Genomic DNA, 24989 nt, shown 5'->3' with positions numbered 1-24989 from the left:
ATAACACTCTCACCAGTCATTACTCCTTATTTGCATCTAATACCCTAGTTTGTCATGGGTGCATAAAAGTGAAACTGCCGAACTGCAGTTCAAGAGTTCACACTTACCTGATGATTTATAAAAGCTTGTTTAGCATGCTGTCCCGGGAGAGAGCCCCGAGCTCAAGGGATCCTCGAACCCGGGGCTTCCTCCCGTTGGCAGAGCGAGAGGGGAGCCTGAGCTCGGTGGATCTCAGAACTCCCCGACTGCGGTAGCTAAGGGAACAGAGGGGCTAGACAAATGCTTGATTGTTATACGTGTTGAATGTCTTTGGATGGTGGGAGGAAACCGGAAAACCCAGGGAAAACCCACACGGACACGGGGACAACATACAAACTCCTCACAGAAACACCTATCGGCCCTATGGGACCAGGGCCGGCAGTGTTCTTGGTGTGGGGCTCACAGTGCTAACCACTGGGCCGCCGTGCCACCCAATCAGAGGTAAAGGAGGAGAATAGGGGAGGAGGGGGGTTTCTTCCAAACGAAGATAAAATGAACTGAAAACTGTGGATATTTTTTATCATATTTTTTATCATACAAGATAGTGATTAGCAAACACGGGACCGGCCGTGATAAATCATAAGCATGTGATCCTCTCGAGATTAGTTTATGAATAAACTTCACTTAAAGTCAGGCTTCTTGCTGACTTGATTCACCAGTCAGGTATACATCCGCGCTAAAATATCAAGGTGAAAGTCATCATAGCTTGCGTAGAACAGACCCAGCTCTCAACCCAACTTTGAGAATAGATTAACGGCGATATTTCTTTTTATTGCGCGATAAGAGTCTCACGCAGATACGCAGATAACTGCTCACCACTAATATACACACGTCAGGTATAAACAGCATTGTATCTCCCTTGTGCACTTGTTATTCAATCAACCAAATTGCAATTCTCAACAGCAGGTGTAAACACTCGTACTTCTGTTCTTTTGGTTCACTTGATCTATCTACTTTAATTTTGCCATTTTTTTAAAAAACCAAACAAGCAAGCTGCTATGATGTATATTTTGAGTTGAAATTTGACAACATCCAAAATAATCATGCTAAATATGCTTGTAAAGAATTTGTGCATATGTGAGGCTATTTTACTGCCTTTACCACAGATATTACTATTGTTTTGTCTGTATATATTGTTGGACAGAGCTGGTGTCCGATGCAAATTTAAAAACCACAAAGGACCACGGTTTCAGCTGATAATCTTCCTTTATACTTCACTGAGATTTTCTATTTTTTGAATGGCCTGAGGGTGAGTAAATTAAAGACAAATGTTTATTTTGAATAAATCATTCTCATGTTTAGGGCACTGTTACTAATGCTTTGGCAAACCAAACTATTCAAATTTCGCAATCTCTGTATAATTAGCTGTTTAAATCGCTACATAAACACATTTTATTTAATGATGTTTTAATTCACATCAAAATAACAAATGAGGAAGTACACTCCCCTGCATAATGAGTTAATCATTCTCATCAGAGTGTAATACTGCAATTTATTTATATTTCACAAAAAAAAAACTTCACTTGCAATCATGAAATATAATCATCGTCTCTTTGATAGTTTTCTAGAAATCAAGCAGTGAATAGTGCTGTTAATTTTCTGTTGTAAAAAGGGATAGTTTGTAGAAAAATTTGGCAAAGGGTGAAAAATACTGTAAGAGTGTCTATGATGAAAGGCAAAATATTTAAAATACAGTTGAAAACACTTATCCAAAGTTGTTAGAAATGTACTGTATGTTAGTTTCAGTGATACTATTGTAACCTAAAATAAAACTAAAATGATTGCAAGCTGATTTTGGTAACAGAAATTGAACAAAGGCTGAAATCAATAGATGAATTAAAATAAAATAAAATAAAAATTTGTTATATATAACTTAAAAAAAAAAAAAAAAAAAGAGAAATGTTAGTAGTATGACATGACAAACTATCACAAATAAAAAATATAGAAATCTAAAACAAATTATACAAATGCCAAACACACATAATAATTACCTAAAAACTAAAATGAATATTAAAAACGTTTTGGAAAGCTAAATATCAAATACAAATATATATATATATATATATATATATATATATATATATATATATATATATATATATATATATATATATATATATATATATATATATATATATATATATAAATAAATAGAAAAACTTAAATGAAAACAAGTTATATTGAGCTGGCAAATAATAAAGGAATAACTTTGATGTATTAAAATTACCTAAACTAAAATAAAGATTAATGTAATACATAATATATATATATATATATATATATATATATATATATATATATATATATATATATATATATATATATATATATATATATATATATATATATATATATAGCAACATAAAAACACAGACTACACATTAGTTGAAAATATAAAAGTAACAGTAAAAATAATGTAAACAAAATACAAAAGGAAAAAGTAAATAATTAATAAGATTTTACAGATTGATATGATTTTCATTTTATTTTTAAGATTATTCATCTTTGTATTGATATATATATATATATTTATATATATATATAAATAAATAAATACATAAATAAATAATTAAATATATATGTATATATATATATATATATATATATATATATATATATATATATATATATATATATATATATATATATATATATATACATATATATATATATACATACATTTACATTTAGCAGACGCTTTTATCCAAAGCGACTTACAAATGAGGTTAATAAAGTCTAAGAAGGAAAGTATTAGTAATTTTTAATTATTATTTTAATTTTTTTTTTGAGTACAGTTAGTGGTATATCCAGAAAGGCAATTGCAGATTAGGAAGTTAAGTGGAGATTAAATAGTTGAGTTTTTAGTCGTTTCTTGAAAGTAGCGAGTGACTCTGCCGTTCTGATGCAGTTAGGGAGTTCATTCCACCAACTGGGCAGATTGAATACGAGTGTTCGCGAAAGTGATTTCTTCCCTCTTTGGGATGGAACCACGAGGCGACGTTCATTCACAGAACGCAAGTTTCTGAAGGGCATATAGATCTGCAGAAGTGAGAGCAGATAAGAAGGAGCAAGGCCAGAAGTCGCTTTGTAGGCAAACATCAGAGCTTTGAATTTGATGCGAGCAGCAACTGGCAGCCAGTGCAAACGGATGAGCAGCGGAGTGACATGTGCTCTTTTAGGTTCATTGAAGACCACTCGTGCTGCTGCGTTCTGGAGCAGCTGAAGATATATATATATATATATATATATATATATATATATATATATATATATATATATATATATATATATGTAAAAAGAAATTATAAAAAAAACATTTATTATATTATTATATATATATAATATATAAAGTTGAAGTTGAAGTCAGAATTATTAGCCCCCTTTTGATTTTTTTTTCTTTTTTAAATATTTTCCAAATGATGTTTGACAGAGCAAGGAAACCCAGTATTGTGTTTACAGTATGTCTGATAATTTTTTTTCTTCAAGAAAAAGTCTTATTTGTTTTATTTCGGCAACAAAAGTTTTGAATTTTTTAAAAATTAAATTTTTTTTTTTTCCGATAGTGTACAGAACAAACCATCGTTATAGAATAACTTGCTTAATTACCCTAACCTGCCTAGTTTACCTTAACCTAGTTAAGCCTTTAAATGTCACTTTAAGCTGTATAGAAGTGTCTTGAAAAATATCAAGTAAAATATTATTTACTGTCATCATGGCAAAGATAAAATAAATCAGTTATTAGAAATATATTTTTAAAACTATTATGTTTAGAATTATGCTGAAAAGTCTTCCCTCCAATAAACAGAAATTGGGGAAAAAAATAAACAGGAGCGCTAATAATTCAGGGAGGCTAACAATTCTGACTTTAACTGTATATATATATATATATATATATATATATATATATATATATATATATATATATATATATATAAAAATTTAAAAAAACATTTATTACTGAAGGGCCAGAGAAGAACTGTGTTATGATCACCAACGATCTAACGGCTGCGGATCGCTGGTAAACACACACCTTCACCTGCACTACAATTCTGCCACTTAACAAATAACAACAGCTGACAACTGTTGTGGATCTAAATGCAGGATTTATTAAGAGATGTCAAAGAGGTAATGACCAAAATAGGGGCGAAAAGAAGCATGCAGGGAATCCAGAGTCGTGGTCAACAAACAGGTGAATGGTTGGTATAGGTAGCAAGGAATCAAAACAAGAGAACAAGGCAAAGGGTCAAAACGCGGCTAGGCTAGACAAAGGAAATGCAACGTAATGTCACAAAAACAGTTAAACAAGACTCAGCAAAGATGTGCGTGCGCTGTATTTAAAGTCAATGTAATCAGTCCATAATGATCCTCTTGCTGTGTGTGTGTGCATGTGTAATCAAAGTGAAACAGAAATTGGTGTGTAAAAAGTGCATTATGGAATTTGTTGTTCGTTATGTGACAGAATTGTAGTCTAGGTCAGTGTTTTTCAACCACGTTTCTGGAGGACCACCACCTCTGCACATTTTCCATGTCTCCTTAACTAAACACACCTGATTCAGATCATCAGCTCATTAGCAGTGACTGAAAGACTTTTAATGGGCTTGGCAGACAAAGGAGACAAGCAAAACATGGACTGTTGGTGGTCCTCCAGGAACGTGGTTGAGAAACAAATTTTATTTTTGATAAAACTGGACTGAAGCAATTTCAATTAACTAGAACTTCATCTATGTTAAGCTGCTTTAACACAATCAACATTGCAAAATCATTGTAGAAATAAACATGAATGGAAGGTCTGAAATATTTTCTTGGCACACATACATTTCATTTTTTAAAGAAAAATCTGGATTAAAAAAGCTGCTAATTACACTCCGAGAATACAGTGTGTGAACTCTGACCTTTAGGGCTGAGACAGGGGCCCTCCAGGTAGAAGACGCCCTTCAGCAGAGCCAGCTCCTGCAGGATGATGCCAAAGCTGTAGACGTCACCCTTCTGTGTTCCACACGCTGGTGGATTATCAGCACGCAGAAGCTCAGGGGCCGTCCACAGCTGACCTACAAACACAAACTTCAAAATTAGAAAAGAATTTATCATTCTTTTTTCTTAAATAACATAATCATTTAACATTTTATGGAGTTTTAGTCATGTCTATACCATGCTGGAGTAAATAAATAACCAAGGTAATCAAACAAAACCTTTATTTAGTTAAAAAATGATTATCATAGCAAAATCACTTGTTGCTTACAGACATCAGGACATCACTAGTCTATCACAAGACATCACCAGTCTCTTACAGACATCAGTAGCCTCTCACAGGACATCAATCCCCTAAAGACATCAGTGTCTCTCACAGCACTTTACTAGTCTCTAACAAACACCATCAGTAGCAAGGCTACTTAAGGGCCAGGGTGGCACTAGCCCACTCAGGGTTGACCCACCCAGACAAAACATTTTAAAACTGAAAAATCCTGCATGGAAAAGTAAGGCGAATATGTAATTTGATAACAGCACCCTTTATTCTTTGTAGGTTTTTCAATCAAATGTACAGTCCCCCTCCATTCCACAAAAATGGAACTGTCCAAATGTTGCTCCGCCCTTTGCACAGATGATTGAGTGCTTTTGGATTTGACTGAGACAACAGCACTGAAAACAATTCTAGAAGTGCAGTAATAAATTAAGTAAAGTGAGCATTATGAGAATATGATTATTGGCCTGTTTCCACTGAGTGGTATGGTATGGTATGGTTCGGTATGCTTTTATGGCCGTCACCAATGTCAAAAAATACCTTGACAGTGAACTGTACAGTACCACTTTTTGGCTACCCTTTGCAAAGGGTACCTAGCAGAACTAAAGGGTACCAAAAGGCGTAGCTAGACGTGCAGCTGAACACTATTGGTTTACAGAGAATCATCACTCGCTCGTGGAGCTAGCCATTGCATATAATAACGAGCCATGGTCGACCCGAGCCCAAACAAACCTTGTCCTTGTCTTGATGAACAAAAAGCCAATAAAAACTGTTTTTGTGGTTATCATGACAAAATGGCAGATGTATAATGTTCTAAATTCAAATTCAAATGGATTACCTACTGAGTAGTAGGCGATTTCGGAGGCAACCCACTAGTCCAGGGGTGGCCAACCCTGTTACCGGAGAGCCACCTTCCTGCAGATTTCAGTTGCAAACCATTTAAACACACCTGCCTGTAATTATCACATGGTGTTCAGGTCCTAATTAATTGGTTTAGGTGTGTTTGATATGGGTAGCAACTAAAATCAGTAGGAAGGTGGCTCTCCAGGAACAGGGTTGGCCACCCCTGCACTAGTCTCTCACAGGACATTACCAGCCTTTCTAAAGCTGCGGTCACACTGGGCTTTTCCTCCCATAGACTTCCATTCATACGTACGAGAATGCGTCAGACCGGAAACGCAGGGTCATGGGTTAAGTTTCACAGGGTGCTGCGGTGCAAAGTTCAAGCTTGGTGAACTCTGACCTGCAAAATCGCATCACTTGACTGCATGAGCCGAACCGAGGATCAAAACATGACCTCTCTGGACAGAAATTAAAAACATGGAGCAATCGCTCACTTTTTTAATGCCCAATAATCTTGTTTAATCCCGCCCCTTTCGCAGAACTGTACGACAGAATTTCGCAAACTCAAACTCTGGTGTGACCGCAGCTTTAGACATCAATAGTCTTTCACAGACATCACTAATCTTTCTCAGTCATCACTGGTCTCTAACAGACTTCACTGTACAGACAGCAATGTTATTTAAAATGCTATTAGAACATTCAATTTACAATTTTCTATAAACATTACAAGAATGTTCCAAAAACATTATTTTAATAACATTATGTGCAAATACTTACACAACTTGATGGTTATGGAATGTTACCTGGGCAGTTAAATAAAACTTCCAAACAGAACTATGGAATTGACCTCAAAATTGAGCAAACTGTAGGTCAGGGGTGCTCAACCCTGTTCCTGGAGATCTGCCTTCCTGCAGATTTTAGTTGCAACTCATATCAAACACACCTGCTTGTAATTATCAAGTGCTGTTCAGGTCCTAATTAACTGCTTCAGGTGTGTTTGATCAGGGTTAGAGCTGAACTCTGTAGGAAGGTAGTTCTCCAGTAACAGGGTTGAGCTGTAGGTTGTTCTCTATACTTGTATCCAGTACTCACGTGCATAGAAAGCATGCACGTCATCCAAATTGCTGTCCTTGTGGAAACTTTCCAGCCCATAATCGGTTATCTTCAGCACGAAGCGACTGTCCACCACGCAGTTGGAAGACTTCAAGTTGCCATGGGAGACGATGACGCTGTTGTGGAGGAACGCCATTCCCTGAGTGATGAAAAGATGACACTCTCACAAAGACATCCGACAGCATCCAGTGTATTTACTAAAACCACGCCACAAAAATATGAATTACTGACTTTGCACTATGCTTTCAGGGGTTATAATTTGCTTGTCAAGGAATTGACATCCTTTTAAATTACATGTTTAAAAACCACCCATATATGATGTCACGTGGAGAACTGTATTTTTCAAAATGTAAATCAACTTGTTGCAGATTCAGTTACATTACAGTAATAAAATCAAATAAAATCAATGTAGACATTTTTATAAATATTAATCAAAATGTAAAAATATTGAAAAAATCTAGTATTTATTATAAATCCTTTATTTGTGACATAATTATTACTTTTTTATCCACGCATGTTCATATTTTTCATAAAAAAAGCTTAGCATTGAAACTGTTGACTTGCATCCTGAATATGGGTCTCTCAGCTGGTCAGGACCAAGTGGTACTGTGTTTGGGCGGCAGATTATTATTATTTTTTCTCCTCTTTCCCCTTCTGTTTTTCCTTTTTCTTCTGTCTCCTTTCTCTTGCCTCATCTATCCTTATTCCCAGGTGCGGCGGCTGCTGTGACAGTGGGCTGAGGTTGTTTGTTGGGGGTGCAGAATAGAGTTTGGGGTTTGGACATGGCTCTGGCAAGGTTGGTGGAGCGAGTGTTAATGAGAGACACCTGTGAGACCCACCTGTCTCGAATCCCACAGAGAAGCTCCAGAAGGATATAAGGTAGAGTGACGACAGTGAAGGACGAGAGAGAACTAGTCCTGGAACATTTACTATGCTGCATTTGGTTCATGAGGAGCTGCTGCTTACTTTCATTTTGTTGTTAAATTTATCTTGTGATTAAATTTAGATTCAGCATTTGTCTGCAGTGTTGTGGAAAAGGTTCTTTTAATGCATTTTGAGTAACTTCTTGAAAAAGTAAATAAATGTGTTGCTTAGTTATATTTTAAAGGGGACTTTTGATAAAAATGTTTGTAAGCTGTATAGACAAAACTGTGTGTAGGTATAGTTACATTAGGATAAAATAAACACAATAAGTCTATTTTTATATTTCCTAACGTTAAAAATAGGACCCAAATCACTCCCATTTTGAGGCCCATCACAACGTGATGTAGGAGTGCAGTTTTCCTGCCCAATGATTTGACTGACAGCTACATAATAACATGTCTCCTTATTAACGCGTATAATCATGTATCCAACAAGACAGTAACACAAAGTGTTACTTTTTTATTTTTTTTATCTGGGTTATTATATTATTATTTTACATCAAAAGTGAAATGCAAATTGAAAAACTTTAGGCTGTTTCAGGAAATAATATTTTGAGTTTGTATTTTACTATTTTTTATAAATTTTAAGGGATACTAAGGCCCAATTTCAATTTAATTTTTGTACCCCTACCCCTTCGCCCTTGAAACCAAGTGTAAAGGGGAAGGGCTTCAAAATTTAACCCTAAGAAATGGCACACCACTATAGCACTTGCACACATCATCATATGTTTCACAATCTCTTAATGCTTCATATGAGATTAATGATGGCGACTGCTGTAGTTATTCCAGTTGCGTTTTTTTGTTTTTTGTGTTTATCTTCAGGAAATCACAGAAGGCAACGGTATCATGTTATCATACCGATATAATGTGGTAATAAGATCATAACTGTACAGTGCATTTACACTGTGGCCATATTCATCTATGTAAACACACTAAAAAACAACATTAACATTATACCAGACACTACAAAAAGCTCATTCTCAGCAACTAGACTATTCTGACAGGGTATTCCAGTGTCATTGAGTGTCAATATGTTGCGGAACTGCTATACAGAAGTTATTATTAGTGATTATAGATAGCAAAATTTTGTGTTATTTATTTTAGCATTTTTTTAAAAGCTTGACGGTAAAATACAAACGCCGTAATGAATACATTAAAACAAATGCTTGTTTGTTGTAAAAAAAAAAATCATAATAATGACAAATAATACTAATTTGTGCGTCTTATGACTTCCGTGTGCAGCTATGCTGCTGCTGTAGATGGTGCATTCTGGGAAACTTTCAAACTCCTTGATTTTACATGTGGCCTTGAAAAATCTCTGTTTTGAGGGGTATCTAGCCCTTCCCCTTAGCCATAGCCTTAAATATAAAGAGAATTGGGACACCGTTACCCCTTCAGTTAAACACGCAAAACAAGGGGTGGGGGTAAGGGGAAGGGCTAAGCGGTAGAATTGGGATTAGGCCTAAAAGTTTTATTGTGGAAGCGAGGAGGGTGTTCACAATTTACACAACATATCTGTAGATATTCTTGATTTCTCTCAACACAGCAAAAAAAAAGGAAAAGCTTTCAGTCAATAAATGGGAAAAGTAACTTTTTGAAAAAGTAACAAACATTTTGTTTAAAATGAGACAAAAAGTAATGCTTTACATTATTATTTATGTGAGATAAGTAATTTGATTATGTAACTCAAGTTACTTTAATGAACAGGTGTTAAATCCAATTTCTGGAGGGCCGCAGCTCTGCATAGTGTAGCTTTAATTCTAATTAAACACACCTTATCAAGCAATTGAGTCCTTCAGGCTTGTTTAAGATCTACAGGTAAATGTGTTTAAATAGGGTTGGATCTTAACTGTGCAGAGTTGCGGCCCCCCAGGAACTGGATTTAATACATTTGCATTAATGCAGTACACCTCAAAAACTGTTTGTTAGCTTGAAGATAATGACACTATCCATATGCCAAGGATATAACAAACAAATTTATTTACAGTCTTAATTTGTTACAAATTCCAAGCATTTAAAGCCAAAAATGTATTTCTACTGCATGAGGAACAAAATCAAATGCAATCACAGTTTCTGTAAGAGGTAATGAGCAAAACAAAAACACATTTAAATGATGGATTATTTCAGTTTTGATTTTGAGATGCTGTTAGCTCTTGCATAACTTGTGACCGATTGCATCAAGCTAATGTTTGTTTTCTTCTTTTAAATAAGAAATCATTGTGTAATGGAGCTTTCAGAGGACATGCAAGACAAAATGAGTTTTTTGTAAGACTTTCAATAATACCGTTTTCTTGTCAGTTTTTCAAATAAAAGCCTGTGACTGTACATTTGTGGAAGTGTTTACATTTACGATTTAGCGCTTTAGGTGCACAGGAATACCAGTAAAGTGTAATATAAATGCTATAAATAAATGATGCCAATTAAGCATCAACTTGTCAGTTAGTGAGAGTGTTGTTTATACATCACAATAAAGAAGAAAAAAGATTTTCCTTCTTAAATTTTGTTTCATGCTCGAAAAAGAGCATGTGTGACAGATGTTAAGTGCTCACCTTAACAATGTCATTGATGAGAGAATAGCGAAACATCCAGTCCAGCGTGATTCCTTCACTCTCCATCAGATCCTATATTTCACAAACATATCATTTGGATTATGAGGAAAGTCTGTGTGCTGCTGTGTGTAATGTTGCTTGTGCAGCAATAAAATAATTTTAATATATCATTTGACAATGCATCCAAATGATTACAAAAACATTATTTCACATTTTTTACTATATATTTTTTTATTAGATAAACACAGCATTGTTGAGCCTAACTTGTGTTGATACATTAAAAAATATGTTTTTTAATAATGTTGGGTGAATACGAAATTTTTACTTCTTCCCTGACTACAGGTATGTCTTCAGAAAGCATCCTCAATGTTCAGTCTATGCTAACGTAACAAAAAGTTTCATTAACCTGAACCACATGAGCTGGTCTCTGTTTCTCAAACTCATAACTCTGCACTCCATAAAACATTTATTGCATATAAACATATATTTATATTCACCAAACACTTTATAAGATACACCTGTTCAACTGCTCGTTAAACAAATGTTTATTTAAACAATGGCAGCAACTTGGCATTCAAACGTAAAAAGGTCATCTGTTGAACTTTAAACCAAGCATCAAAATGAGAAAAGAAGGAGATTTAAGTGTCAGAAGGCTGATTGAGTATTTTAGAAATGGCTGATATACTGGGATTTTAAAACTATCTCTAGAGTTTATAGAGGAAAAACCCAAGGAACTTATATTCTGTAAGAAAATTGCATTGTTGATGCCAGAGGTCAGAGGAGAATGGGCAGACTGTTTGAACTAACAGAAAGGCAGTTCAAACTGTAAACTCAACTCATTTTAACCACTTGTTAAAATTGAGGGCTGCTGAAGAGCATCATTGAATTCACAAACTGTCAAACTTTGTGGTAAATAAGCTACTGCAGAAAAAGAGCTAATGTTTCCATCCACCTACTTTTATGCTCATTTTGGATTATCACATTAACAAATGCTTAATGGAAACAAAAAAAATATGCGCATACATTTTAAATATCTGCCTAAAAACTAAGCGCACAAATGAGAAGAATAAACATTTTACACAATAAGAAAAAAATTGCATAAACTTTGATGGAAACACTTTTGCAGCATTAATTCCAATATGCACACTAAAAAAGCCCTGTGATTGTGATGAGATCATGTGATGATAAAAATGGGTGCGATGGCAAGCATTACATAATAAACCAGTCGATCGACCACATTGTAAAATATATGAAATGTTGTTTTGGGCTTTCTATGCCTTAACCCAGGGTTTTTTAAAGTCTAAGACAGTGGGCCTCCCTTTTGACACAACTTATCCATTGGCGCCCCCCTCCTCCCAAATACGCACGCACGCACGCACGCACGCACGCACGCACGCACGCACGCACGCACGCACGCACGCACGCACGCACGCACACACACACACACACACACACACACACACACACACACACATATATATATATATATATTAGGGATGTAACGATATTGTAAATACCGTCATACCGCAATATAAATTTTTTTCGATATTACCGAAGTCGCATGACTCTGTAAAACTATAGGTCGTCTGAGAAAATTTGCTCAGGCGAATGAAGCGAACGGGAGGTAGCGAAAACTACAATTCCCATCAGCCCATGCTTGACCATCATCCCTTGCGGTCTGTTGTCGCTACAGATCCAGTAATGCGGAAATGGAGTGTGCTGCTAGAAGCGGGGATGAAAAAGTGCTGGAAAACTCTAAAGCGGGTGTTGTCGCCGCGCGCGTACTGAATAGCGGTGCTGTCGCGCGAGTTCTTATCAGCTGTGTTGTCGCGCGCGTACTGAATAGCGGTGTTGTCGCGCGAGTTCTTATCAGCTGTGATGTCGCGCACGTACTGAATAGCGGTGTTGTCAGCACACTGTTCAGATTGATGCAGACATGAGACCTCTATCTTACTCATGGTTTGTCCTCTCAAGTGGGGGAAAGACAATGCACAACGTTACCCACTGCGGTCAACCTGGGCCAAGTCATATCTCTCTTGTCCCAGAAACCTCAGTCCTAAATGAGAGGTTTTTTTCTGTTGCAGGGGACATTGTAAATGCCCAGAGATACCAGCTTTTACCAGATTATATTTATATGATAAATTTCCTTTAAACCCATCTCTATCTAAGTGAGTGAGTGATTAAATGTTGAATGTGATGAGTTTTCAACAATACTAAATTGAAACTTTATTTTTTTTACATGGTTTAATATTTTTTTGTTATTAAAATTCAAGTTCCTGTTTCAAAGCTTACAGATAGATGGCTAATTTGTATGTCATTGACACTTTTGGCACTTTTTTGGAGTATTTTCATAAGTTTTGTTTTTTCCTGTAAATGATTCAATAAATACCGTACCGTGACATTCATTCCGAGGTATTACCGTACCGTGAAATTCTGATACCGTTACATCCCTAAATATATATATATATATATATATATATATATATATATATATATATATATATATATATATATATATATATACAGTATATATAAAGACACAGACAGATGCCAGACTGTTAACTCACTTTTATCATCATTTGCATGAAAGTGCAATTATTTACAGAGTAATAACAAGTATTTTAATATAACGTTTTTAAAACTAGGATGATGGTTCAATATGAATAGAACAGTTCCAAGAACTGTCCATCCCAGTCAAAACAGTGGAAGTTTAGCGGGTCTCATGCTGTCATTAGCCAAAATATATTTTGACAAACCACACATAAAGGTCGTGGTTGATCAGCTGGTCCTGTCCACGTAAATCATAAACTCAAATACTGATCATCATATCGTTGTCTTTTGGGTTTAAGCCCTGAACTTGAAGGCTTTTGTGGCGAGGGGGCGTGGCCGAGCGCGTAAGTGGATACACCTGCGGTGCGCACCTGCCTCAGATCCCACGGAAGGAGCTCTGGATCATAAAAGGAGGAACAAGGGCAGAGGAAGCCGAGAGAGGACCGGACCCGGACATATTTTACTTTTGCTTTCAGTTTGACGGCAGTCTCCGTGAGGATCTGCCGTCCGTTTGTTTTGGTTTAGACGGAGCTGCCATCACTGTCATTAATAAATCACTTTAAAACTGCTTCGGTTCTCCGCCTCCTTCCCGGCGGCCAAAGGGCCGTGAACTTCATTACAGCTTTGAATCGGGGTGGGTCTCAAAAACCAACCCATTGTATTAGCAGGCATATAATAAACGTTTAAATATAATAAAAAATACATATAATAATTAAACTTAACAATTATATTTTTATTATATTATATTTTTTCCCGCGCCTCCCCTGACATGCTCTGGCGCCCACCAGGGGAGGCGCGCCTCACACTTTGAAAACCCCTGTTGTAAGGTATGCATTATATGCAATTTACATTTGAGTTTAATGGGCTATATGCACACAGACATTTATTTTCAGCCAGCCAGCCTCATCGCTCCCGGTGAACTTTATTACCAATATAAAATCACCACGTTTAAGGTCTGAAGTCTTTAAAAATCGGTGATCTTCACTGCCTGATAGATATACATTAACAATATGAAGAAGAACTGCATTAAATTCCATTTCCCCCACCATGTTTTAAAATATGACAGTTTATTTTACCCGAGTATTTTTAGTCGAGTTTCTGTGCTCGCCTGCTGATCCTGATGTCGCTAGTGGTTATACAGTCTTTCATCTCATTTTACGCTTGAACAACTAAATGAATGCTTAAGTCTATTTAACTGAATGTATTATAATTACATTACAACATAGATGCTGTAAAAGAAATCCTATGAAATTGAAAAGAGTCACATTAAGCTTTCACCGGAAGTCATTTCATTGGTTAAAAAACACTAATTGTGCATATACCCCATTGTGTATTTATTGTTGTGTTTTTTTATGGGGTAGGGGGGTGTTAAGTATTTAAGGTAACATAAATGGTTAAAAATTTTTTTTATTTTTGTTCAATTGACAAAAAAAACAACGTACAGCTTTTTTTTTTTTTTACAGTTGAGTGCTGTGATCCATCATTATTGTATTTGAGCAAATAAACACAATTCAAATTAGTCAGTTCAATCTCTTTCAGTATCTCTTTCTATTCTTTGGTTAAAACAACTCTATACATAATCAAATTCCATAACCAAACATGGCAATATCCAGCTCCCCAGGCGTTTTTATACACAGTTCCTGCTTTTCAATCTAAATAAATTTTTCAAAAAGGGGTTGCTGTGATCCTCTTATTCAAGGCCGAGTGAAAAAGGGCAAAAAAAACTATGCAAAGTTGTCTGGCATCAAACCAGACTGGAGGAACGATCGTCTTTTGTGTGCTCTAACCAAAGTCAGTCATTAGAGTGGTTTAGTATTATTACCTCAAGAACTTGAGTCTTGAGCGTTTGAGCTGCCAAATGAGTGTCACATGTTCATTGCGTGTTGGCATTGTCCTCTGTATAAAGTCATTTGTTACTATATATAAAAAAGACTTGTGTAGCTTTTACCACCACAACAAATTCCGTTTTTCTTTTTGATGTTTGGTGCCAGTTTATTAGAAAGTGACCTTTTTTTTTCTTTGACTCCTTTATGCGATTTTTCATTATACAAAATCTATTTTTCCATGTTTGGATGTAAATTTTATGGGTTATTTTCAGTTGCTCTGTTTTCCCCTACAGTCCAAAGACATAAACTATAAATGAATTGGTGTAAACAAAATTGGGTCTAGTTTATGTGTGAATGAGAGATTGTATGGGTGTTTCCCAGTACTGGGTTGTGTGGAAATTTTAATTTATATAATCAAGTTCCAAATTAACAACAATCTATATATATCTGAAAAGATATATTCTTTGGTTTTTAATTATATATTTTCATTCAAAACTGTAACAGCACAGCTATGACGGACATTAAACCTTTTGTTTCCTGAGTACTGGCTGAGCCAAAGTGAAGCAAATGCTATGGGCAGAGTCTTAACAACAAGTCTTCGGGTGATACTTCCCAATACTTAATTTGATCACTGCATGCTACAATTATGTCGATGAGATTAGGGCTGGGAAAATGCTGTTAACCTTGCTGACCACAGGACTTCATTTACATGCTTTGGTTAGCCATCTTCACCTAGCCACTCCCTTCCTCCTAAAACACTTTATAGACAAGACTCAGTTTAAACTTTTTTACAGACTTGTGATCAGTGCTTAATTTGTACCTTTGAAATCTGATCCGGCACCTCATTTTACAGATCCCCCATCTCAACCGCCCTCCTCCCTCATTCGCTGTTGGCTTTCACTTTTGTCCATGACTCCCCAACCCTCCTCACTTTCGTCCGCGACACCCCCGCCTCGCTCACTTTTGTCCACGACACCCCTCCGCCATCCACCGAACCGACCACCCCCAGCTCTCCATTTTCATGCGCGACACCTATTCAGCCTCAGGTAACATGCTGGATCTGTTACCCCGATCTATTTCGGGTCCTCAAAATTCACAAATTAAGCACTGCTTATGATCATACTTGCAGATTGCAGACCTGTAAGACTTCTTTAGCCTCTTGCAGACTAGTGGACTACTTAAAGAGGCTGTTTGACAGCGGATTAACCAACACTTCTCAATAAAGAAAGTCTTCTGCTTGTTTAGAGTCTCATGGACTGGGTTTTCTCTTATTTATTTATTTATTTATTCATAATTTACTTATTTATTAATATTTATACGATATTTTTATTATTTAACAGTTACAACTGGAGGGCAATCCGCTGTGTAAATCATATGCTGGATAAGTTGGTGGTTTATTCTGCTGTGGCGAGTCTTGATAAATAAGGGACTAAGTTGAAGGAAAATGAATAAATGAATTTATGATTCACTGACCAATAAAAACTATAATTCATTAAATCCCATACACAAATTGTTTCACTTAAGTAATTCATAAATTAATAAAATCAAATATACAATAAAAACTGCAAGAAAAACTGCACCTTAGTGTGCATCGTATTTGTTCTCTCTCTCTTTCTCTTTCTCATAATAAAGACAAACTGATTTGTTAGACAAAAGTGAAAATTTTAAACGGTTTTAAATAATGTTTTACTCGTATCTGTAGATAAAAAAAATAGTAGCTTTTTTGAAACCTTTTATTGCGTCTCTATGTTTCAGTTTCACTTTGATTCGCTTAATGAAGTTGTTTGATCACAATGATCCAGGACAGCGCATGCATCTGATGGGCATTTCAGAAAGTGCATGTGCAGAAAAATGCTTGAAGAATGGGGCGTTTATAATTTTAAGAGCGGCCTACACAGTTTGCTTAAATAATTTTATGTATAGGCATAATACTGCTGTTTGCACTTCTGGCTATATTCTAACTACTTTTTTACTTGTACTCTGCACAACGACAATAAAGCTGAATGTAATCTTCGTTAATATATGTACTGTAAATGCAGTAACTGAGCATTACGGCGTATAAAGCAGTAGTGTGCTCAAATGTTCACCTGTAAGCTTCCTCGAGGGCAGTACTCAGTGAGGATGCAGATGTTTGGTGGGTCGATACAAGCACCGATAAAGCGGGTAAGGTGCTCATTCTGGACATCACGCATCTATAACAGGAAGAAAAAAAAGAGCAGAAGGGAAAGAGAAGAGAGAACAGTATTAGGCGGAGAGGACAAACAGAGAGAGGAGCATGTTTAGCCTCTCTTTTCCATCAGACTCCATCTATTAATATCTCCCAGAACATCATATAAACTTAATTACGATGAAGGCACCTGGCATAAAGCAGTGAACGGAATGGACGCACACTTACATGTTTGAGTTCAAACAGCACTTTCCTGGTGAGCTCGATGCGTTTCTTGTTGACATACTTAATGGCTGTTATGTTTCCCTGGAAAAGAGGCATCAACGCACATTAGTTTCTCCCTGATTGCTGTTGTGGGCTCGGCAAAGCGCCAGAGCACTTTAGAGATGGGTAGAAAAAATATTCATTATTTAAAAGGATAAAAAGTAACATAATGTGTTAATTAAGCATCATCCTAATGAATGGGTAAAATAATGACGTGGACATGAATGGTGCTCGTCCTTAGGGGTTCTTCTTAATTGGAGAGGCGCTGGATCATCTGATGAAGAACTGGCCATTAGCCAGGGCGGCATGATGGTATTATTGGAGATCTAAATATGAGCCATGTTTCCAGGCAGGATGTGCAATTTACTTTAGTCTAAAATACATGCACATAGACTTATTACAGCATATACTGTAGAGTGAACAGGTACAGCAATTAGTACAGTTGGAAGTGGGTGGGGTTTAGAGAATCAGAACTGTGTACAGTATAATTGGTCATAATAAACAGATCCAAATAATAAACCTCTTATGCTGAGTTCAGACTGTGTGATTTTCAAAGTAGTCGTGTCACAGATGATTTTCCACTGCATGACTATTAGGGGTTGCGTTTCATGGTTGCTTTGTTTACACTGGAAGATGGATAGGCGGCATGCGGTTTCACACTACATGATTTACAACTGGAAGAATCGCCAACAACTTTGTCTCCATCCACAAACTACATTTCACAATCAAACACACGTGAGAAGTGACATGGAGTCACATCGTGTATCCTTTGATATTAATTATAATGAGAAAGAAGCCTAGTTTGTCCCCCATTTTTCGGATCCAAATAGACTGAAAAAAAGCACTTTTAACTTTAACCTCCCTCTGGCTTGGAAATACTTATACTAGTGGATGCTGCTCTCTCATAGGCTGCAGGTAATTGGCGATGTTCTTTTCAATCAGAACACATTTCACACAGCATGATTTGAATCAAAGACAAGTCCAGATTAGAGTTGCTCAAAATAATCGATTAACTGTTAACTGAAAGGGTGCATTTTTAACAGATTAATGATTTGCTAAATGATAAAAAATATTATTTTACATATTTTTAAAGTTTGGCAGCATCAGAGGCCCATCACAGTGAACGAGCTATTTGCGTTGAGAGCTATTTGCGCTTTTGTTTTAATACTTTATTTATAAGAATTTTTTTATACATTTGCACAAAACAAAAAACAAAAAAACAAAAAAGTCAAACAGTCAACAACAACAAAACAAAATATATAAACAAATATCCCCAACACTACTTTCCCTTTTGTGGCTTTAACAGAAGATATACATAGCCAACAGTCTGCAAACATAAAGTCCTCAAGATATACGATACACATAAAAAGTGAACAGTTCAGTGTGTGATAAAAGGAAGGTTCTGTATACCTTTATTACAAGCACTGCCATTGTGAAAGGCATTACAAGGTTACAGTGACATGAAAGAGGAATAAGAAAATATAAATAATTAAATTTAAAAAAAAAAGGGGGGGGGGGGGTCTTTTGGGATTATGAGAGAGTTTATATATCCTCCTGCTCTAAAAATTGTAAATGGTCAACGTATGTAAGAAAGGGAGACCAGGTTTTTAAAAAAGTATTTTTTGAACCTCTTAAAGTAAATTAGATTTTTTCAAGCTGAATAAAATACATAACTTCTTTAATCCATCTACTATGTGTTGGGGCCTCAGTTTTTTTTCCAATACAGAAGAATTAAACGCCTTGCCAGTAGCGTGGTAAAAGCAATTACTCTACATATTTCTTTTTTAAGCACAATATTTTCTGGACTGGTTCCAAAAATTGCCAACAGGGGTTCAGGTTCAATAGGAAAACCATACATATCACTAAATGATTGAAAAATATCTTTCCAAAACCTCCCTAGATTTGGGCAGAACCAAAACATGTGGGCAGTTGTGGCTGGTGAAACTGAGCATCTACTGCATGCTGGACTAACAGTAGGATAGATCTTAGACAATTTTAAATTTGTAAAATGTAACCTGTGAAGTATTTTAACTTGAATAAGGGCATGTCTGGTACAGTGTGATGATGAATGTACTTTATTTAAAATACCATCCCATTCTAAGTCTGTGAAGTCTCTGCTCAAGTCGAGCTGCCAGGAGGTTTTAATATGTTCTAGACTTTGAGGATCAATTGTACAAATTAAAGAGTATATATGAGAAATTAGTCCTTTACTTTCGGGTTTTAAGTCTAATAATGCATCAATTACTGAGGCAGCAGGTAATTCAAGAAAAGATTTAAATTTTGACTTAACAAAGCTTCGTATTTGCAGAAATCTAAAAAAAAATTGTTTTTGGGCAGAGAAAAATTATGAGCAAGCTCTTCAAAGGAGCAAAAAATATTATTAATAAATAAATCTTTCAGGCATTTAATCCCCTTCTCCTCCCACAACTGGAATGCAGAGTCTGTACAAGATGGGGCAAATAAGCAGTTAGAGGCAATGGGACCTGCAATTGAGAGAGCCTGAAAGCCAAAATGCTTTCTTAACTGTGACCAAATTTTTAATGTATGTACAACTATTGGATTAAAAGAAGTCATATAATTCTTGAGAGGCACATCTCTTGAATGGTTTACTAACGGCCAAGAATGAATTGCTCGCTGCTTATGCGTCCTGCGTGCCTTGTGTTTTTGCCATTGTGCGCTGTGTGCTCGCAGTTGAAATAAAAGTCAATCCTGAACAGTTAACAACAAAATTGTTATATGCTATAGTAGCCTATACTTTACAAAAAGTCAACATATGAGCCTCGTCATTGTCTTTCATCACAAGCAGCAATGCACATGAACCGCAAGTAAAGAGGAAATAAAAGCAATCAGATGCTCAAGACATAACCTTTAATCTTTAATGAATTAAAAATGTTGACAGAGGCTTGATATATTGAATTAAAGCAGATCATTAATTAAATGCATAGGCCAATTTTCCATGAAGTGATCGGAACATGATGGGGATAAAATGTTGATTATTAGTGAGTTAGTGAGTTCATTCAGTGTTTTCGTTTTGTGATCTAAATTAGTAATTTAAGTGAAAAATATCTCGGGCAGGATTATTTATTTTATTCTTTTTATTTATTTTATTCCTTATATATGCTGTTGGAAACACTGCAGGTGCATGAAGAAGTTCTGTTGTTATGTTCTATAGTTAATTTGTTCGCAAAATAAATCAGCATTTTAAAATGCAATATTTAATGTGTCAGACACAAACAAGACACGCTATATTTTTCAAAAATGAAATAGTTTAATATTAATTTGACCAGTTAACCGTTAATGAGCGGTGGTTGACGGTTGGCAAAATTAACCAAAATGAGCATCCCTAGTCCAGAGATTTAGGATTCTCACGGGTTTCGGCGAATCATGTGATTCTCTCAGATCACGTCTTCGATAGTTCATACTATGAAAACGAGCACCGTTTTGCCTGTGATTTCAGATATTTGTCGACAATTTCTCAAAATCTGTTGGCAACTCAAAATCTGGATTCAAATCATGCAGTCTGAACTCGGTATAAGTTTTAACACTCTTTAGAAACGCTCATATATCTATTTGAAATGGAGGCCTTATTAACTTTCCCACTTTCCTGCTGAAATTGAATATGAAACAGACTTATTTTAATCTCTCACTCACGGTAAATTAAAGGGTAAAGAAGAATGGGGAAGGAATTCTCTCAAGAACAGAAATATTTTTTTCAGATTTTGATTAAAGATTATGATGGCAAAGAAAGAAAACAAAAAAGTTAATTATTTTGTTCACATTAAAAACAAACGTTGTACATTTTGAGTTTTGATGTCAGACTTTAACATACTTTTAAAAGTTGTACTTACTACTTTCACACAATATTTTTTCAATATTTAGGAAATATGTAAACTAGTTTACATGAATTTGAATGCAATTAGCAACATTTTTTTTACCTATAGAATCTTTACCATTTTATTATTCTGTTATTTTTAAAATAGCGTTAAGGTGTACTGATATCTGCAAGAATTTCTGGTAAACTACTTCAAATGTCATTCATGTTGAAACTTGAATGTCATGTAGTTAAATGTATTTGTTTCTATGAGTCAAAGTGCACAGGTTTGATCTGTGCTGCTGGAAAACTAAATCATATTTAAAGGTTATCAGGCTCCTATCATGAGTGCTTTTGAAGAAAAACTCATATCAGGGTCTGCCAAATTATCAGTATCAAACCTCAGAAAGGGCAGAGTAAGTTCAAGAGCAGGTGTGTAATTATATATATTGCTATACAGTAATGCTAATACAGGGTTTCTGTGGGTTTCATCAAATCAAATGTAAGAATTTCTACAGAGAATTATGAATGAAATGTCAGCCTTAAACATAATTAAAAACTATAAGAATATGTAACTATACATAATTAAAAATTAAATGTCAGACTTAGACAAAGTTATAACTATGTATTGACAACAGTCTGTATAGGCCAGTGTCCTCACCAGGTAGCTATAAACACTTTTAAGAAATGTTATTGCAAGAAAGATGATTCAATCAAAGAATTTTCAGTTTTGTAGTCCAAATTGCATGTAAAAACATAAATGTTTGGAAATAAATCTCATACCAAGTCTTCAAGCTTTTAGTGCTGTAATGAACAACAAATGCCAACACAATAATCTGAATATTCTTAAAAGCCCCTCTAAAAAGTTGAAAGAATAAATAATAATTCACTGTATTGAAATGCTGTATTCACTGTGTTGAATTCACTATTGAAGTGCCCACGATATTGATATTGTGCACAGGGCCAGATTAACATAAGGGCTTGGTGAGGCAGAAGCTCCAGGGCCACAGAGGGAGGGGGTCCTTGATTGACTGAATAATTACTTTGCATCATGAAACTGGAAATGCCTCTTTGCATTATGCTTTCGCATATCGATAAAGTGATGCATTACTTTTGGTTTGCTGCTGATTAAAAACAGTGATGCCGCTAAACTGGGGCTCAGAGTAGCTGTAACTCAATTAGAATATTAAATAGCCATATTTAAATCCCCCTTAAAGGTGATCAGATGTCCCATTTTTACTAGAACAGTCCCTTATTTTGGCACTATTGCTAATCAAGCTTGTCGTAAAACAAAAAATGCAATTTAAACAGTATTTGGTCATTGATTAACTTGTGCATGTAATAAAAGAAGCTGGGATAGGCGGAATCATACTGAATGGACTGAATAGATAACTGAAGTGCAGTCTCGGCCGCATGGCGGTTAACAGCTGAATTTAAGTAACTGGCACACGCCAGCGCAATCTTACTATCACATAATAAAACCAAGAAATGTGGGAAAATAAAGCAAATAGCCTAAACAAATGGTTATTGTAATTAAGTTTACGGCCCTTTGGCCGCCGGGAAGAAGGAGGCGGAGAACCGACTCGGTTTTAAATTATTTATTTATAACATGAACGGCTATATTTTCGCGAATCCGTGAGAGGCTGCTGTGTGCACTTTTTCGCATCTCGAATGTCTCTTGTGAGTGCGGTTCACACCCACACCGTTCTCGCGTAAACCCATCAGAGGCCGCTGTCGACTAACTGAATGACTGAATGATTGACTGGGTGATCGACTGACCCACCCTTCTTCTTCCCTAAACCCAACCAATTTTACCGATTGACCTGCCCGCCCGATTACCTAAACCCAACCAACGGTTTACCATCTAGAAAAAGGAAAGCCCTGATTTTTACCATGCTTTCGAGCTTTACCACATTCTCACCCCGTTGTTCACTTGTTCATTTTATTTTTTGGATTCCGTTTTGTCATACCTGATTTCTGAAACTGCTCTTCCCCGTACTCGAACCCTGTCGTTGTGTTCAACTCCTCTCTGCTTCTCAAGTTCGCAGACGTACCCGACTAGCTAACTGGACAAACTGGTTGCAGCGGGAATGCCCTCTACACGAAAGTAAGTGGTCAGCCGGTAAGCGCAAAACGGAACGGCGTCATACCGGCCAGTAGCGTTCGCTTAAAAAAATTAAAGGCAGCCATACGCACTTCCGGCTACATAATTCTTGGTCTCCAAAAATGACCGCTGAATTACGCTTTCAGAATTAGCCTGTATTGACAATTTTTGGATATTAAAACCATGGATTTTATAGATATTCTATCATTAAAGATTTTTATCTCAGCTAAAGTTCTACAGAAACTTTTTTAAAGGTAAAACCCTATTTAAAAATATTCATTATAAAAGCACATTTTTAGAAAGTATTGCAAATGTTTTTTTTTGTGCTGATTTTAGCAACCTGTTTAAATTTTCATGTTATTTTTTTAATTAATTTTGTATTTGAAATAGAAAAATAATATATAATAATCACGTATAAATCAAATGGTGGAAAATTAGACAATATTAGTTAGTAAATTCATAATAATAAAATTAATGACAATAACAACAACAACAACAACAATAATAAAAGCAAAAATATATACTTTTGTGAGGCGATAAAATAAAAATAAAATAAATTGTGTTCTTAATATGGCCCAGATTGTGCATATTCAATAGCATGATGTATTGAATTATTACATTTTTTCCATATGTCTACTCAATGCCAAACCTAAAATACCTTGTAGTAGCCAGTCTTAGCGTAGATCTGGAAGTTTCCATCCATAGTGAGCAGTGACCCATAGTTAGAGCCTCTCTGTGTGCAAAAGATTTTAACAGGACATTAGTTTGCTGACTCATTTGAACTAGGGCTGAGCAAATATTCAAAATTTTGATTTTAGCTACCAACAATTATAAAAAAAACATAAATCGAGATGATAAAAAAAATATTGTATCAGCTCATTGCATTGATTCCTCATTGACAAAAAGGTGTAACTACTGTGTCTTTCATTCAAGGTACATTATTTGGACTAAGTGAAAAATAATGGTTTTGGATTATTTACATGTTTTATTCAATTAGATGTATTTATTTAGTTTAGTACAAACCTGGATTTAATTATGAGTCAAACCAACGTAATTTATTAATTAATCATAGTCTATAAAAACAATATTTTACTATTGGGTCTATGTATTGTTTCACTGGGCAGGATAAATATTTTCATTAATATAAAAAAATCGATATATATTAATATACCAACTAAGTCAAAACAAAAATTTAAGGGGTAATTTATAATTGCAGCCATTTTTTGTCTAAAGTAAGATTATACTTTGATCTAAGGTTGAAAAAGATAGGTTTCTACTTTAGGATAAAAAAAAAAAAAAAAAAAAAAAAAAAATATATATATATATATATATATATATATATATATATATATATATATATATATATATATATAAATAAATAAATCAAATAATATTCTATTTATATTTAATATCTCCAGATAAACAATATTTTTACTTTGTGTAAATGTAATTTTTATCTTGACCACAATAAATATTTTTGATTTAGACTATATTTTATAGTTTAATCAAAAGGTAAACAAAAGGTAAATTATTCAATTCAATTCAGGTTTATTTGTATAGC

At 35.2% G+C, this 24989-nt stretch overlaps 1 protein-coding gene across 4 annotated transcripts in view; it reads right to left on the bottom strand.

Annotated features, from left to right (window-relative positions):
* npr1a (natriuretic peptide receptor 1a) overlaps nt 1–24989 on the bottom strand; it is a 237606-nt gene that overhangs the window by 22627 nt on the left and 189990 nt on the right. For all 4 annotated transcript variants that reach the window (XM_073930933.1, XM_073930934.1, XM_005170050.6 and 1 more), the window contains 6 exons: nt 24087–24161; nt 17478–17555; nt 17170–17274; nt 10707–10778; nt 7214–7373; nt 4932–5087 (listed from right to left, as the gene is read on the bottom strand). In XM_073930933.1, the coding sequence (XP_073787034.1) occupies nt 4932–5087; nt 7214–7373; nt 10707–10778; nt 17170–17274; nt 17478–17555; nt 24087–24161 (646 nt within the window). The remainder of the gene's footprint in view (nt 1–4931; nt 5088–7213; nt 7374–10706; nt 10779–17169; nt 17275–17477; nt 17556–24086; nt 24162–24989) is intronic.

Source organism: Danio rerio, chromosome 19 (genome assembly GCF_049306965.1).
Source record: "Danio rerio strain Tuebingen ecotype United States chromosome 19, GRCz12tu, whole genome shotgun sequence".
NCBI lineage: Eukaryota > Metazoa > Chordata > Actinopteri > Cypriniformes > Danionidae > Danio > Danio rerio.
Note: the sequence above shows the minus strand (reverse complement) of the source record. Positions and strands in the feature narration are given on the sequence as shown.